General features: G+C 54.0%; 1 protein-coding gene across 1 annotated transcript in view; it reads right to left on the bottom strand.

Moving 5' to 3' along the window:
- Lamc3 (laminin subunit gamma 3) overlaps positions 1–15,985 on the bottom strand; it is a 65,536-nt gene extending 49,551 nt beyond the window's left edge. The window contains exons 1-3 of the mRNA XM_008825696.2: positions 15,559–15,985; positions 4,306–4,610; positions 1,936–2,066 (exon numbers count right to left, since the gene is read on the bottom strand). Of these exons, the coding sequence (XP_008823918.1) occupies positions 1,936–2,066; positions 4,306–4,610; positions 15,559–15,958 (836 nt within the window). The 5' untranslated portion in view covers positions 15,959–15,985. The remainder of the gene's footprint in view (positions 1–1,935; positions 2,067–4,305; positions 4,611–15,558) is intronic.
- Positions 15,986–17,778: the final 1,793 nt, after the last annotated feature.

Below are 17,778 nucleotides of genomic sequence, written 5' to 3' on the forward strand. Positions count from 1 at the left end.
GGGAGTGGGCAAGTGGTTACAGGGTCAGTTATTGGGGAATGAAGGTCACCTGGGGTAATTCTACAATTGTGTCTGAAAGGGAATGAAGAGGTATCCTGTGCAGGGGACATTTCCCAGCCAGTCACAAGTCCCCAGAGCCTGTGTCTTGGTAGACAGCCCTGGGGCTATGTTCCCACGATACCCAGAGTCAGGAGATAGGTAAACTCAGTAGGGACAAGCACATGCTCTGGGGGCAACATGGAATGCTGGATGTAGTCTGATGCTATGTAGACACCATCCCTGGCAGCCAGGCTGAGAAGCTTGGAAGGCCCACCAAGGCCTTCTGTTCCTGCCATGCTTTGAGATGGGACCTAGCAAGCAGCTCTGGGCCTTGCTGGAGTCTTTGGAAGGGAGGACTCTTATTCCCCTCACGGGAAAGGGAGCAGGCTTGGAACACGATGATGGCACGCACTATGGGGCAGAGCTGCAAGCCAGAGCCAGCCGAGGTTCTGTGGGTCACCTGTGTCTCCCCAAAGCCATGCCCCACACTGCCCTCAGTGGGCATTGAGGGATGACTGACCCTGCCTGGAGCCCCAGTGCCATCTCTAATTTGGGCACACACGGCATACAGGGCTGCTTGCTCATGGGCCCAGGGTGGGTAGGCAACACTCCACCATTGCCAGTAGGGGCCAGACCAGCACTGTGGGCTCAGAGACAGTGCAAACTAGGGAAGTTCAGGGACAGTCCCATCCTTGAGAGGGTGCCACAAGCTCCTCCCTCCTCTAGGAATCCTTCTGACCCAGGGGAAGGAGCGGTCCATTCCTGAGAGCTGCTTTCCCCAGCCAGATGCAGGACTGAGGGTGGTCTGGCCCCAGCAGCTGGGACCCAGATGTGCTCTGTCCTATATCCCTCCTGACAGCAGGCGCTGCAGCTGGAGGCCACCACCATTTTTGGAGCCCTCAGGGAGGTTTGACCTGACAAGTGTTTGGGAAACAGCAGGGGGTCCTTACCAGGGTCCCTTGAGGCCACTTCACACCCAAGAGCCAGTCATGGGCACAGGCTCCTCCCACCTTATCCATCTCTAACACCATCCAATCATCCCCAGAATCCTGGAAGTCCAGCATCTGGGCACCATCTTCTTTCAGTCCTAGCACCCTGTCTCCCTAAGGCTTCTACCTCCTCTTCCTCCTACCCTTTCCCCATGCTGCTATTAGGGCATGATGGTTCATACTTTCAACTTGACAGGATAAAGAATCACCTAGGAGACAAATCTCTGGGCATGTCTGTGAAGGAGTTTCTACACTGGGTTAACTGAGCAGGGAAGGCTCCTGAATGTGGGCAGCCTTATCCCACAGGCTGGGGTCCCAGAATGAACAAAAGGAGGAAGTGAGCTGAGCACCAGCATTGATCTCTCTCAGCTTCCTGACTGCGGACACAATGTGAGCAGCTGCCTCACGCTTCTGCCACCATGCCTTCCCTGTCACATACCCTGAGTGTTTTAACAATCTGCCACTAACTGGGATGCGGATAAACTGTAGACCATCCTGACATAAGCTGGTCTCTGTCACCTTCTCCTTTGAGTCCAGCTTTCCAGCTCATGGAGGCATCTCACCCCTGGCCCTCTATGCTGGGGTGTACGGACATGTTTCTTGGGAGCCTTTGGAGTCCTGCCTGCCATACCACAGGCCTGGGGGGTCCCACCCTCTCCTCTCCTTTCCTAGTGAGGGCTGCTTGATGTGGGGACCTGCAGCTGGTGGCCTGTGGAGGTTGGATGGAGCCAGCAATAGGTCCTCAAATGCAGGTAAGGGGTGGGGTCCTGTTCTCTTCTCCGCCCTTGGTCACCCCAGGTGCCTGCTGCACCCTTCCACAGAGGCCACTAATAGCTGCTACGTAGCTCTGGGGCCTGAGCCCTGCTCCCCTCAGCCTCCCCTGGTTCAGTGCCCTGCTTCTACCTACCTGCCACCCACGGAGAAGTCAGACACTGCATAGTAGTAGGATTGGAGCACTCTGGGGTCCTTGAAGATGTCGTCCCCAAACGTGTTGAGTCGGTCCAGAGAGATGAGGAACTCGGTGCTGGTTACCCACTCCTGGGGGAGGAACACCATCAGCTAATGCTCCTGGCCTGCTCCACTGGGCTCTGCACAGGGACAGGTCTGGCTGAGACAAGTCCTGAAGACAGGCTAGGGACCAGGAGCCCTGGGTCAGGCCAACTGGGAGATGGGCCACTTGCTGACTATACAGCTCTAGTGATGAGGCCTGACAGCCTTGGTGTTTCTGTCTCCTACTTTGTAAAATGGGACCAGGCTAGTGGATCCCCTGGAGGCATGTAGAGGAGTGTGGGAGACATCAACTGCTACTATGCATGTATGTGTGTATGTGCATGTATGGGTATGTGTGCATGTGGGTATGCATGTACATGCATGCATGAGTATGTGTGCATAGGTATGTGTACATGCATGTGTGTGCATGAGTATGTGCATGTGTGGGTGTATATAGACATGTATGCATGCATGTATATGTGCATGCATGAGTATGTATCTGTAGGTATGTGTGCATGCGTGTGTATGTGCATGTATGGGTGTGCATGTGTACCCGAGTGTGTGTATGTATGTGAGTATATGTATGTGCATGCATTCATGTGTGTGCATATTTGTATGTGCATGCATATGCATGCATGTTTATGTGCATTGTGTGTGCCTATGTGTACACATGTGTATGCACCTACATGTGTGTATGAACATGTGTGCACATGCATGTGCTGTGTGTCTACATATGCATGTGCGTGCCTGTGTGTTTGTGTATTTGTGTATGTGTGTGTGGCTAAGGAGTGACATGTCAAGAGATCTCCCCTGTTCCACTTGGTGTCCCCATCCAGGCCTTCGTTTCCTGTTCCTTAGAGGCCTTAGCATCCCCCCGTAGGCCCTCTTGAGAACACATAGCTCCAGACTGGAATGTGACTTGGAGGTAGCACTCACATATGTGTGTGTGTGTGTCTGTGTATATGTGCGCACACGTGTGTGTGTGTGTGTGTGTGTGTGTGTGTGTGAGGCAATCCATCTGAGCCCCTGACATGCAGGCTGCCACCCTCTTCCTGCTCCCCTGGGCCTAGTGGCTCCTCACAGGGCTGACATCCCAGAAACAAGCCTCAAGAGAAGCCCCCCTCCCCCATTCTCTGCCTCCCAGCCCCTGGGCTCGGACCAGCAAGTAGCAGACACTCGATAAACACTTGCTGGTTTCGGGCTGGCTGAGCAGCTTCCCCATGGAAGCGCGTGGTGAGGAAGTGGGGGCCGCACATGGAGACTGACATTTCCATCTGCCTGCTGTTGTAATCAGAGGCGGCTCCGGCTGAATGTTAATCAACTGTAATTCAGCCCGGGAGCTCCTGGCTTAGCAATCAGGCCGTCAGGACTGAAAATGAGCTCCTGGCAAAGTCGCTTCTCGCCCCAGCAGGACTCAGGTCCGCAAACTCTGCAAGGCACTGACACCGCGGGTTCTTGTCACTCCCAGAGTCACCTGGGGCTGAGCGTTGCAAAGGTCATTGTACTTTTTCAGGGGTCTGTCAGAGGTAGGTCTGACTGTGAGGTCAGGTGGAGCTGGAGTCTCTCCCCGCCTCCCCCTTCTTGTCTTTGACAGGGTCTCATGTATCCCAGACTAGCCTCAATTTCACTACGTGGCCAAGGATGGCCCTGAACCTCCAGCCCCCACCTCCCAAGTGCTGGGATTACGAGTGCTCACCACCACACCTCGTTTGTGCAGTGCTGGAGATAGAACTCAGGGCTCTGTGCGTGCTGGGTAAGTGCTCTACCAACTGAGCCACATCCCCAGCCCCTACATTTTGTCTTCTTCATAGTTTTGGGGTCAAACCCAGAGTTTTGGGCATACCAGGCAAATGCACTGCCTCCGAGTCACATCCAGCCTGGGGCCATGTGTTCTCAGGAGGGCCCTGCTGGGGGATACTGAGGCCTCTAAGGAACTGGGGAAAAGATCTCTTGACACATCACTCCTTAGCTAGTGCCCCTCCCAGCTCCCACCCCAGGGACAGCTGGGAGAAGCCAGTTAGGCTTCAGGATGGCCTCTTATTTGTGGTCTTCCTGCCTCAGCCTACTGTGTGCTGAAAGGACAGGCATACCATAAGCTCCACATCTGACTTTCTTTCATCTATTTTTTTTTTGTATCAGGCATCCTCAAAAGATGGCAGGATTCTAAAGTAAGAAAACTAGGAAGACCCAAGAGGCTCCAAAGTCCTGCCTCTACTGGCTCTCCTGCTGTCCCCTGACCCAAATCCCACTTGAGTCCTGAGCCCCTGAGGCCCTGTGCCTCCCTGACCTGCAGCACGGGGCTTTCCTCAAAATTGTAGGCACTGGGACGGCCCTCCAGGGTGGAGAAGGCGACGTTGCCCCCACTCAGTGGGGAGATGTCACTGAACTCAGAGGTGCAGAAAGCCACCCTCTCATCCTCGCCTGGCCGCAGGTAGTAGCCCTCTGGGCGCCCATACGTTTTCTGGCAGGAGGCGCTGTAGTACTGGTAGGGTTCCCAGGGACCACTGGCATGTGTTCGCTTGTAGATGGCAAAGCTCTCGGGTCGGCTGGTGTGAAACTTCAATCTCACGTAGGTGATCTCGTAAGCCTTCCCTGCAGCCAGGCAAATGGGGACCATCTTAAAGAGGGAATGGGGAGTCGCAACCCTGGTCCAGGGAGAGCAGAATGGCACTCTGGGCCAGAGTGCTGCCATTGATTGGTGAGGCACAGGTGAGGACAGCTCACTTCCCAGGTACTTGTCATCCTTATCTGGCTCAGCTCTCCTCTTTGCACAGAAGTCTGAGCCATTACAACCCAGCAGGCAACATGTCTTTTTGCTCAAATATCTCCCACAATGGGATGGTGTCCCATCCTGAAAAAGCTCTTCTACTATTTAGAAAGTTATTTCTTTTACTATACCCCACCAACCTGTAATTGTACAGCAATTACAAACCTGTGTTCCAAGGCCCCAGATCCTAACAAAACCCTCCCTACACCCCTCACACTTCCTCTGGCTTCTCTCTAACCTTTCTTTTTATTTTTATTTGCCTGCATGTGTGTAAGTGCACTTGTGTCGTGCAATGCCTGTGGAGCTCAGAAGAGGGCGTCAGATCCCCTGGAACTGGAGTTACAGTTGTTAGCTGCCATGTGGATGCTGGGAATTGAACCAAGTTCCTCTGCAAGATCTGTCAGTGCTCTTAACTGCTGAGCCATCTCTCCAGTGCCCGGACTTTTCTTTTGACCCAAATTTGCCAGCGGTGGGCTCCATGGCTGCAACCCAACTTTTGTCCTACTGAGTACAGTGTCTCTGGACTGCTTCATGGAAATTGCCCTGGGGAAGCCATGTTACCCATAGTCCTTTGTGGCTGCAGCCAGGGGACCCCCACCCCCGCCTTGTTTCCTGGGCTTCTAGGCATCCCATCTACCTGGTCCTCTCCTGTTCCTTCCCTAGGGCCCTCTCCCTTGGGCTTAGCCCACTCCTTCCTCTTGCTGCGGACACAGCACAGGGACACTCTTCGAGCCCTGCTTCCTCATCTCCACCCATCTGAGCCATCATGACCCATAGCAGTGAGCCCAGATCCATCATAGTTACTACATAGGACTACACAGAGGCAAGGGGTTGGAAGACAGAGCTGAGACAGAAAGGGGGTTGTGGGTGGGGGGCAGGATGGCCAGAGGCCACAGTGGGCTGTTAGTCAACAACCCAGGCTTAAGTACAGGACACGGAAGAGATGAGAGAGACAGCACCTCAGGCTACTCCTGGACGTACAGGGGACTGCTGTTCCCCTGCCCTCTCTGAGGGAGCACTTGTCTGCCCCAGTAAGGACGTATATGACTTCAGTGAAGAGAAGGAACCAGGCTTCAGCCTAAATGTGATTTCTAGCTTTGGCCTAGTGGCAAAGGGCTGTCATTCTAACTATTCTGGAATCTGAGGCAGGAGGATCTCAAGTTCAAAGCCAACCTAGGGAACTCAGTGAGATCCTGACTCAAAATAGAGTAAAAAGAGGGTGAGGATGTGGCTCAGAGGTGGAAGGCTTGATCCCCATGTACAAAGCCCTGGGGTTAAAACAGAGTAATTTCTACACTGTGTGAACCACTGCCACCCCTCCCCCCACCCAGGGCTCAGGAACCCCTCACAGGTCTTGCCTTCAGCAATGCCCCTCCTAGCACTTCCCCTGAGAGCAGGAACACTCTTGGCAGCTTCCCTCCTGCTGAGAACCAATCATGAGAGCCAGTCCTCTATAGGAGGAACAGGGGGAGCTGGGAGGGGGGCGCTCAGTGGTTAAGAGCACTGGCTGCTCTTGCAAAGGACTTGGGTTCAGTTCCCAGCATTCACACTGAGTGGCTCACAACCACCTGCAACTCCAACTCCAGGAGGATTTGACATGTCTGATTTCTGTGGACACCTGCACAAATGTGTATATATTCCCCCTCACATAATTAAAAATAAATAAATCTCTAAATAAAATGTTATATTTTTAAAATGTGGTAGTGCGGGCAGTAGCTGGAGGGATGGCTCAGTGGTTAAGAGCACTGGCTGCTCTTGTAGAGAATCTGAGTTCAGTTCTTAGCACCCAATGGCAGCTAACAACCATCCGTAACTCTACTTCTAGGAGATCTGATGCCCCCTTTTGGCCTCCTCAGACATTGCATGCACAGGTGCACTTACATGCATGTAGGCAAAACACTCATACACATAAAATAAATAAATAATTTTGGCAGATCTTTTTGAGACAGGGTCTCCCTGTAGACCCAGCTGGCCTAGAGCTCTCTATGTAGACTAGGCTGGCCTTGAACTTACAGAGATCCGCCTGCCTCTGCCTCCCAAGTGCTGGGACTAAAAGCATGGGCCATTACGCCCAATAATATATCTATATATATGTGTATATATGTATTTTTAAATGCAGTGGGGCCACAGGGTTGGGGGAGGTGAGTCAGTGTTTATGGTGGCAGAGTCTGTTTCTTGAGTTGAAACTCTGTGGACAGCTGCAGAGCAAGGCAAATGCACTCTGTGCCCCTGAACTGTGTGTACTTGAAAGTGTTTCAGCTCATGAGCCAGCGTTGTTCACCACAATAAAAGGATAATTTAAGGAAGTAAATATATTGGCCTTTTGGGAAGGCGTTCTGGTGACATGGCATGAGGAGCTGCAGGAATATTCCCAGCATCTGACAAAGAAAGCCGGCATGGGGGGTTCATGGGCTAAATGCAAGGAACAAACATCAAGGGTTTTATAGACTTGGGAAAAATTGGGAGTCTGAAGAAATAGCTATGGGATTTATGGGACAGAAACTCCCACAGTGACCAAAGCCACTGAGAGTACCCAGGAAAAAGCCAGAATCAAAATGTTGAAAGGAAAAAGACACAAGATGCTATGTGGGATAAAACAGCCCTGGAGGCTGGGGAGGTGGCTCAGTCAGTAAAGTACTTGCCGAGTAAGCATGAGGACTTGCGTTTGAATCCTCATCACTCACCCAAAGACCCAGGTGTGGTGATGTACACCTGTAATCCCAGCTCTTGGGGAGGAGATGATGCAGGAGGATCCTGGGGCTCCCTGGCCAGCCAGCCTAGCTGAATCAGGGAGCCCCAAGTCCTATGAGAGACCCTGTCTCAAGAAACAAGGTAGATGGGAATTGAGGGATGACACATGAGATTGATCTCTGGCCTCCACAGATGTGCACGTACACACACACACACACACACACACACACACACACACACACACTAATTTAAGAAATTTAAAAATGAAAAGAATAGAATAGGCCCCAGTTAGGTGTGGTGGCTCACACCTGTAATCCTAGCACTGAGGAGGTGGTGGTAGAAGGAACAGGAATTCAAGGTCATCCTTGGCTACATAATGAATTCAAGGCCAGCCTGAGCTGCATGAAACCTTGTCTCAAAAAACGAAACATAAAACAAAAACCAAAGACACAGGCCCCAAAGACAGCCGTCTAATTGGCAAGCGTGTTTGTCCTGGGAACTCAGCGCAACTGTTCTTCCTTCAGTGTTCCTCTGTTTTCCCCAATTTTCTCTCATGAAGCTTGTTCTAATTTAAAACTGGAGAAAACCCAGTTTGACGAAACTTTTTAAAAGGCAACCGGCTTGCCAGGTTCCGGTTTAAGATGTTTTCCGAAGTTCCGTGGCAGCACAGCTTGGCACTGACACTCAGAACCCTTAACAGGAGGGCATGCAGAACTGGGATGCAGGCAGGGTTGGGGAGCCCCCTTAGCTGACTCCTGTTCAGAGTGCCAGGCCCAGATGTGCCCAGATGTGCTGGCACAGGTGTGGCAGGTCCAGTAAGCACAGAGCAGCCAAACAACGGCTTCCTCCAGGAACTTCAAAGGTGTCTGGCAGATAGAAGCTCTGTAGGAAAAAGGCAGTCACAGGATTGCATGCAAGCAAGTCCTATCCCAGGCCTATCCCTCTCCAAGCCAGGAGGTGAGAACTGCAACATCACAGAGGGCCAGTTGGGGGATGGTTTGTTATACAGTTAATTAGCAGAGAAACAGCAGTCTGCTCCATGCGGATGTGCAGCCTACTGCCAAAGGCAGCCAGAAGATGGGGAAGGGAATGGCCCCCAAGATCTACCAGTATACATTGACAGGGATTAAACTCATTGCCACCCAGACACTCATAAGCTCCAGGGGCCAGTGAGGTTCCAGAGTGATGGAGAACGGTGTGCTCCCTGTCTGACCAACTGTCAACCAGTAGTGATGCAGCTTGGGAGTTTGAGCCTTTCTTCCAGGCCATTCAACATAGTGTTCCCTCTGCCTGGAATGCTGTTCTCCCCAGTCCTTGACTATCTCCCATGCATCCCAGATAAGTGCACTGGATTGAACACCTACTATGTGCCAGATACCATGCCAAACATATCCTTCACATGTTTACCTGAGACACCCAGTCCCGTCACAGAGCATGCGCCACTAATGAGCCCATGGCTCAGGGAGAAGGGAACTGCCTAACGCCACACAGAAAGCTGTTGAATCTCTCTGAGACCTCAAGCCCTCAAAATGGCTGTACAGAGCCAGCTATTCTCCCACTGGGGCTCTGTGGGTCTCCAGGGAGACAGGGCTGCCAGGAAGAGGGTGGTGGTGTCCATGGACCTGGAGATCCCATCCACTCCCTCCAGCTTTGGATGGTTGCTAATACAGTGGCTAGCATGCCAGGGACCTCTTGAGCCAAGTCCCAGGGTGCAGAGGCACATCTACCCCACCAGCTGGGACACAGAGCCCGCCAAGACAGGACCGCCATAAACCGAGCTGGCCCACATCCGGCACTGACCGGGCGGATAGGCCAGGCTTATTTTGGGAAAATGGAAACAAAACAAAGCGTTTTAATTGCAGCCATCTGGGGAGCCGGGTAGGGTGGGGTGGGGGTGGCGCCTGAAGGGGCAGCAGGCACTGAGCTGGAAACACGTGGGCAGACAAGCTGGCACCCACCTCAGGCATTAGAACTGGGAGAGAGCTGCTCCCAGCACAAGGTTCCCAATGTGAGGGATCCCAGCAGGGCCCCAAGCCCCGGGGCTAACCTGCTACCCACTGTCAGGCCTTTCCTCTCCCAAGCTAGCTCTAGGCAGTTCAGCACCAAGCATGGTGAATCCCTGTGAAGAACTGGGGACTCTCAGAGGGCACAATATGATGCCACAGGTCACAGGAGCCGAGTTGGATCAGGCCCACTCCCTGCCAGGCCTGTCCATCTTTGGATCATACCTAACAAACATCAAAATTGTCAAGTCTGTTGTCTAGCCTGGGAGAGAAAACAGGTTTTCTCTGGTTGATGATTGCTTAAGACTTTGTGTTAAGAAGGATTCTGAGGTCTGTGATCACTGAAGTGTACAAAATATAAGTGCAAAGAGTGGAGACAGGGTACTCCAAAATAAAGAAAAACAAATCATAAATACATACATACAATATACAGATAAAGGGCTGAGGGGATGACGGAGAGAGGAACAGAGAGAATGTCCCAGAGACCGAATAAGCACTCTGGCAGATAAGTGGTCTCAGGACCAGAGAGGGAACTGATTTGGGAATTCTTGGTTCAGAGCATGGAGAGACTGGGGAGAGGGGAGGGTTGGGGGAGTGACTTTTTCTTTAAGAAAGATGTATAAAGCTGGGCTTGGTGGCGCACGCCTTTAATCCCAGCACTCAGGAGGCAGAGGCAGGCAGATCTCTGCGAGTTCCAGGCCAGCCTGGTCTACATAGTGAGTTCCAGGCCAGCTGGGGCTACAGGGAGACCGTGTCTCAAAAAGAAAAGAAAAGAAAGATGCATAAAACAAAATACACTGTCTTAGCCATTTAAAGTATACACTTCAAGCTGGGTGTGGGTTAGTCCCAGCACTCAGTAGGCAGAGGCAGGTGGATCTCTGTGAGTTCAAGGCCAGCCTGGTCTACATAGTGAGTTCCAGGACAGCTGGGCCTACAGGGAGACCCTGCTTCAAAAAGACAAATATATATATGCTTCATACTATTAAGCACACCCACTCTGTTGGGAGTCGCCGACCCCATCTATCCACTTCCATGACATTTTCATCTTCCCAAACTGAAACTTTGTCCCTTAAATACTTGCTTCCGGTCCCCTCCCCTGATGGTCCCATTCCACTTTCTGTCTCCATGAATTTGACAGCTCTAGGAACCTTCTAGAAGCAGAATCATGTAGCACCTGCCTCTTGTGACTAGCTTACTTCACTTGATCTAATGACTTCGGTATTTACCCATGTCATAACACGCATCTATTCCTTTTCTGAGCCAGATAATATTCCTTTGTGGAGATGTACATTCTCCGAACCATGCAGCTCCTCCTCAACCCTGAGCTGCTGCATCTTTGACTGTTGTAAAGGTCTTATGAACACCACAGGGGCCTTTGCTTTGGGGGCCTTGCATGAGACCCAAGGGCCAGCTGATATAAACATTTTAAATCCCTCAGTTCAGGGCTTGGGTGGGAAGCTGGGTTGGAGTGGAGAGGTGCAGTGGGGGTCTCAAAGACAGACCATAATTCTAACAGGTGAAGTCAGGGTGAGAGATGGGGTGAGCGCTTGCCTGGGGGAGGGGCTGGAACCTGGGGGAGCAGGGACAGGGCCAGGCAGAGAGGCGGCTGTGCTGCTGAACACAGGCTGAAGACGGGAGGTCTTCACTCATGCCTTCCATCCCTCGCTCCCACGGAGGGCATACCCCAGCTTCCTGACCATAGTGCCTGACCCTCCCTCTTGATAACTGGGCTGGTCAGTGTAGTGACTCAGTTTCCCCATTTGCAAAATGAGCACAACAATTAGGGGGCTAAGGGGGCAGATATCTCTAAGGCTCTTCAAACAGTGCTAGACACAGAGCAGACTCACAATTGAATTTAGACACTGTTTAGTCAATCCGGGTGTTGCTGACTAACGCTAGCCCAGAAACCTGAGTGGGAGACCTGGTGCTAGGCATGGGGTACAGCTGTAAAAACAGGGATCCCTCATGACAGGTCAGGGCTAGGGATGGTAACAATCAAGGCCAAACCTTAGCACCCCAGAACTCAGCCTCTGTGTGGGGTAGGCAGGGTCACAAGTAGACTCAAGCCTGGGAGAACAGGAATTCCCAGACTGTGGTGGGGGGCACACCTTAACAGGTGCAGGGTCTCCGTGACATCATAGGGTCTTGAGGACTAGCACCCAGTAGATGTCCACTGCTTTATAGATTAGCCTGGGTTACCAGAAGGTAGAAAGAGAAAGCAAGCCTAGCCTACAGAATCAAGGGGATCTGCAGGGAGACCCTGTGGGAAGGGAGAGAGGAGCTGTGACCTTTTGTCACCTGGCTGAGGGCCATGGCTACAGTCAGAAGAGAGGTTAGGTGGGCAGGGATAGTGGGAGGCTGAGACACTGTGGGGTGGCTGCCTACTCCCCTCCTGGCTATAGGACGTCCCACCCCTGCAACCTTTAGATCACTGTTTGAGGCTCTGAGGAGTGTGGACAAGGCCAGCTGAGCCCAGTGGGGATGGAGGCTGCCCAAGGCCACTGCCTTGACTCCTGACCTGCCTCGGGCCTGGTGTTCAGCCAAATCCCCTGAGGAGATGGAAAGTGGACTCAGGGCCCCCAGCTGCAGACCCAGCCAAGGCAAACACCCCGCCTACTCCACAGGAAAACACAACTGAGAGACCCAGTGGCCTCAGAGATCCCAGGGAGCTCGCAGGGTCCTTTGTCCAGCCCTCACCTGGGCCAGGCTCCTTACCATGGCCTCCACTGGCTTCTTCCCTCCACTGGAGTTCAGGCCTGGAGGGTCTCAGAGCTACCAAGCTACCTCCCATCTTCCTATGCTCTGCCCTCAGCCTGGAGCACCTGCCCTGGAGCACTCTGGTCTCTAGTCTTTCTCTTACCACCTTCAGGCCTTGCAAAGCCCATGCTGACCCCAGCTGAGGCTTCTATGCCTCATGTGTATTACCACCTCCTTCCCACAGCAGCTGGCCTGTAGTCCTCAGGGTTTCTGGTTCATGAGGTACTGAGCAGGCGGGTGTCTGGGTCCAACCTGCCACTTCGCCCTTGGGAAGTGGCCCTTGGGAGAGTCCTGATTACCCAAGACAGGGCATCAAGAGCCACTGTACACTGGGTTTGACCAGGATGGGGGTGGGGGGTGGAAAGTTTAGAGCCAGCCTGATCCATCTATTCTCTGGCCCAAATTGCCTTGTGTGATCCTGGGCAGCTGACTTCATCCTCAGAGCCCCTCTAGGCTGAGGTGCAGGCCCAGCCCAGCAGGTTCGCACAGTTGCTAAGCCTCAATGGTCTGTCACCCCACAGCCTTCTATTTCCTCCTCTCCCTGTCTGCCCCAGTCCCCAGCCTTGCTGGCTTCCCTGGACCTCCAGGAAGCACTGGGGGCTGCCAGCCACACAGCCCGGCTGTGGCCTTTTATCCCAGACAGGAAGACCTGGCTCAGCAGCCACTGCGGGTAGGATCTGGACCAGATGTTGGAAGCTGCGGGGAGCTGGGAACACTGTGACCTCCATCCCAGGCTGACCTCTATCTCCTCCTCTCTAGTCCCTCACCCCCACTCCCTCCAGGGGACCTGGGCCAGAGCTGCCGCCCACTCTCCCCTCCCAGGAGCCTTCATGGAAGGGGAGGGGGAACTAGCAAGTAGGAGCTGGAAGACTGAGGGGAGTGTTACCAGTCCACCTCAGCCAATGACCAGGGTACCCTAGGCCTCTCCTTCAGCCAGTATCATGAGCCTATGGCTTAGCTATAGCAAACCTGAGTCACCCAAACCCCAAATGGGCCGACATTGGCCCCAGTGGCCCTCATGTATAACCAGGGTCTTAAGTCAGGACATTTTTGGAGCAGGCCAACCCTCCTCATTCTGAGGCAGTCCTGACACAGGCCTCAGTCCCACACAGCCTGCTCTCCACAGGGGCTGATGGCTCTGACCTAAATGCCTGGAATTACAGTACTATCCTCAGATGCACTAACCTTACTGCTATGTAGCCAAAGGTGACCTTGAACTCCTGATTCTCCTGCCTCTACCTTCTGAGTGTTGCCAATGCCCAGTTTAGGCCGTGCTGGGGATTGAACCCAGGGCTTTGTACACGCTAGGCAAGCACTGTACCAACGGAGCCACATCCGTAGTCCTAATCTTACCCCCACTGTACATGTGAGGAAACTGAGGCACAACACAGAGTCCTCCTTTTCCAATGAGTGGCTTCTCTGGGCTTGCATCCAAAGCCCCACTGTAGAATTTCCAGACTATTTTGACTCCCAGAACCTGCAAGAGAACTCTGAGCTGGCCCAGTGCCCAGGATGCAGGGTAACACTATCATTCATTCATTCAGTCAGTCAGTCATTCATTCATTTGTTCTTTTCCCAGTACAAACTCTTCTGGCCTCCCTCCCGTGAGTCTGGTGCTTTCTAATAAGATAGAAGACAATGTTGGCTCCAGGGAGGACCGACCATGTGGGTGTGAGTGAGCGCTGTCTTTGACCACCCTCACAGCCAGGGTCTCTGGGCGCCAGTGGCTGCTTATAGAAAGACCTAAAGGTTTCAGGTAGTCTTTGTTGCTCAAGCACAGGCCAAAACAGGACTGTCCCAAAGGCAAACACAGGGCTTCCCCACCCTTTGGTGCGTCTGGCAGGAGTCCTCTTTTTAGAGTCTAGATTTCACAGGCACGCATGACAGCCATTGCCAGGGAACACTGTGTTTCCCTTACAGCTCCCACCCTGCCCCAGATTCCTCCCATGGTTTTGGGGTCCTGCCAGCCCCCGCCAGCCAACTCCCCTACTCTCCTGCTTCCTGTCTGGTCAGAGACCCTGCCCCATCCACAGCTCCACCTCCTGTTCCAGATAGGCCCAGAAGAGGTGTTGTGGCCCCTGGGGGCTGAGGATTTTGTGGGGAAGAGGATGTATCTGTCTGCTCTGCTGAGGGGGTTCAGTGTCCTTCTCATCTCCCTTCTCCAAGGTCAGAGTCATTTCCTAGCTCTTGCTAGGGCTTTGCCACTCAGGTCTATGAAGAGTCAACACAGTGGTGGGTGGTATAGTGAAAGGGCTTTGCCACCCAACTCAGTGGTAAGTGGAACAGCACATGTCAAGTGCACTGAGATGTCTGTGTCCAGATGGTCATTTAGCAGCTGTGTGCCTTTGGGCAAAACACTTAACCTCTCAGAGCCCACAGTTTTTCATGCGGACACAGTTCTATCATCTGTTACCCTATCTCATTGGCTCCGAATCTGTTTTGGAATTCAGAACTTCTCAGAGTTGTGCTGGGGATGTAGCTCAGGGGTAGAGTGCTTGCATAGTAAGCTTCCTTCTGGGGCTTCAGGCTGTACTCAAATGAGATTTCAGCAGCAAAATGTATGAGTATTGACTCTCACTAGGATAAACAAAGTCTTTAAATAGCCCCAGGTCAAGTTTAGCGTCAAAATGAGTTATAAAAATACATTGAGTTGTCGTTTGGGAGATTTTGATGATGAAAATAAGGGAAAGATGCTGAGCTCAGTCAGTGCCCTGGACATGGCAAAGGGCTGATGGAGGACACTTAGACTGGGCTGGACTTGAAGTGGGCAGAGAGCATTCCAGATGCAGAGGTGGGGGGGGGCTCTGGGTTCCTGTCTCCAGAGACCTAACAGCCCTCACCCTGGCTCAGGCTGGGTGAAGGCAGTCATGGGCAAAGCAGAGGGGCCATGGCAACTGCTCTGGCTACCCACTGGCAGGATGAAGCTTGGCTCTGCCGAGAAAGCTACACCCATCGGGTTTGCTGGTGACTGCGCTGGCTCCCATTCCTACACTACCCACAACTTCGGGGGTCCATTGGACCTTGAAGCTAACCAGATTAGGAACCCTGGAGGAGATCATTCCTGAGGACATCACCTCCCCCTTCCCAACAGTCCTGGGAATTGTCACTGCACCCAGATCCACAGCTCTGCAAAGGCTCCCTGGGAGGTGGGGCACTCCCGCTACTAAGGGTTGGTGCCCGTTCTATACTTGAACTCCTTCTGTCTGGGTCCTGCAGCCTGCCCCCAGGGTGCACAGCCCTCCGTCCATCCTCTACCTTGGTCCCCATGGGATGGGGAAAGGGGACAGAAGATAGGGGACACAGGGCATTCCACAGCGCTTACCCAGGCGCAGGGTGAGGTTGACCGAGGTGGGGTACTGCACCCCGAAGGCCATGGACGGGCTCTGCCACCAGGTGCTGTCGTCGGGGTTGTGAAAGTCGGTAAGGTAGGAGGCGTCGTGGCGGCGCTGGGGGTCGGCATCATCGCAGCGCTGGCACTGCAGCCCCGCGCCGGGCGCGCCCACGTGCGGGCAGAAGTCCTCGGGGGGCCGGCCACACGTGTGCGAGGCCTCGGCGCGCCGGCCGAACGCCGCGTTCTCGAACTCGGGCAGACAGCGCTGCGCGCGCCCTGCACGGTCATAGCAGGAGCCCATGCCCGCGCCCTCCGCCCGCCACGCACCCAGCGCCACCAGCGCCACCAGCGCCACCAGCGCCAAGCGGGGCACGAGCGCGGCGGCAGCCATGGCCTGCGCCCTTGTCCCAGGCTGGATCTTCGGTGGACCCCAATCTGGATCAACTGAGCCCCAATCTGCTCTGCACCCGGCACCAGCCCAACCAGGCAGGCGGGACCCGACGGCATCCCAGGGCGGGGCCCACGCGGGCGACACCCCACCGTCCGCCCCAATCTGCCCCAATCTGCTCTGCACCCGGCACCAGCCCAACCAGGCAGGCGGACCCGACGGCATCCCAGGGCGGGGCCCACGCGGGCGACACCCCACCGTCCGCGCTCGGTCCCTTGGCGCTCACCCCCACCTGCTGGACGTGCCCGGGAATGTTTGGCTGGGCTGGGGACTGTGAGCCTCTCCCCTCCCCCTCCTCTGAGAAAGGGGCTTGGTAGAGACATTGGTTCACGGCTTGATGGGGCATTTCCATGGAAACCGTGTACCTGTGCCTTTGTGATCGGGAGATGAAGGGGGACCGAAGGCCACGTCGGCGTGGCCCTCACACTGCAGAATGACCCTTGGCAACTTCCTGAGACAAGACGGCTCCTTTCCTGTCGGGGCGGGGGGGGGTCCTCTTCTAACCCTCCAAGTGCTGCCGCTGCCTCCTCTCCTCCAAAGCAGAGTCGCTCACCTGGAAACTGTCAAAGGTATTTCTCTCATCACCAGCTCCACCTGCAGAGGCTTTCCTGCCCCTGCATCAAGCTATTTTCCTTCACAAGGCAGCTTCAAGTCTTTGTGGACCCTGGAACCAGATATCTCATAGCGAGGACCACCACTCTGAGCTGGACACTGTCAGACCCAGGAGGTCCAGAGTGGATAGGTCCAGCCCAGCATGGAATTCAGGGCCAAGGTTAGGGAAGTGGTCCCCATGGGGTCAAGCACTGGTCATCCAGAGTGCACTGTAAGCTGTGTGAGCCTGAGGCACAGACCCTGGTGTGGCCCCTACCTTGTGGCCTTCCCCTTTCTCATGTGGATAGCCTCAGGGGCTGCAGGGGCTCCCTGTATGACCAGCTGATGAGAGGAAGAAGCCGTGCTGTGGGTGTGTCCACTTGGTACACAATTACAAGACCGAAATGGGCTGCTGGTGCACTTCTGCCTAACTCAGGGTAGCCAGTGTGACTGGACCTGTGGGGAGGGGTGAGCTGGGGACTGTGATATGGAGGTGACAGGCCAAGGAGGCCAGCATCCTTTGCCTCAGGCTCTAGAGCACAGCAGACTTCCCCACCAAACCCCTAATAGCTGCTAATCAAGGACTCAGCTTGGGTGACGCCATTGGTTAGTGTCTTCGATCAACCTATAAGGCTTTTTATCCATTTGCTTGGGAGCTTGGGAGCTTAAGTAGGCGAGGACTGTCTATGCTGCATTAGCCACATGGTGTTTGGAGTCTAGCAGACCTGGGTTTGGGCCCTGTCTGTACCATCCATGTGACTGTGGCAGGTCTACAGCCTCTGTCCCACCTTCTCTGCATGCCACCTGTACTACAAAGACTGCCCTCTATCCTCACTTCCCAGCTGCCTTTGCAGCCATGGTCCCCCAAGCCATCTTCTGCCCTTCTGGTACACACGAGGTCCCAGAAAAGGCAGGTTTTGCCCCATGTGCCTCCTCTTCCCCAGCCTATATGGAGAGGCTTCTGTGTGGTCGCCAAAGCCACAGTGGCTTCCTGATCACCCCAATCCCACTCTGGGTCAGAGGGGAGGCTACATCGTAGAGGCGGCGGCTTCCCCAGGGAGCCGATTCTGCAGTGTCCTATGTGGCAGCCCCTCTGGTCCCATCAATCTTCCCCAGAGCACATTAAGACCCAGCATTTGGTTGTTCCTGTTGGAAATGCCTAAGCTTCGGAA

This window comes from Nannospalax galili, unplaced genomic scaffold (genome assembly GCF_000622305.1).
Source record: "Nannospalax galili isolate Female #2095 unplaced genomic scaffold, S.galili_v1.0 scaffold290, whole genome shotgun sequence".
NCBI classification, from domain to species: Eukaryota; Metazoa; Chordata; class Mammalia; order Rodentia; family Spalacidae; genus Nannospalax; species Nannospalax galili.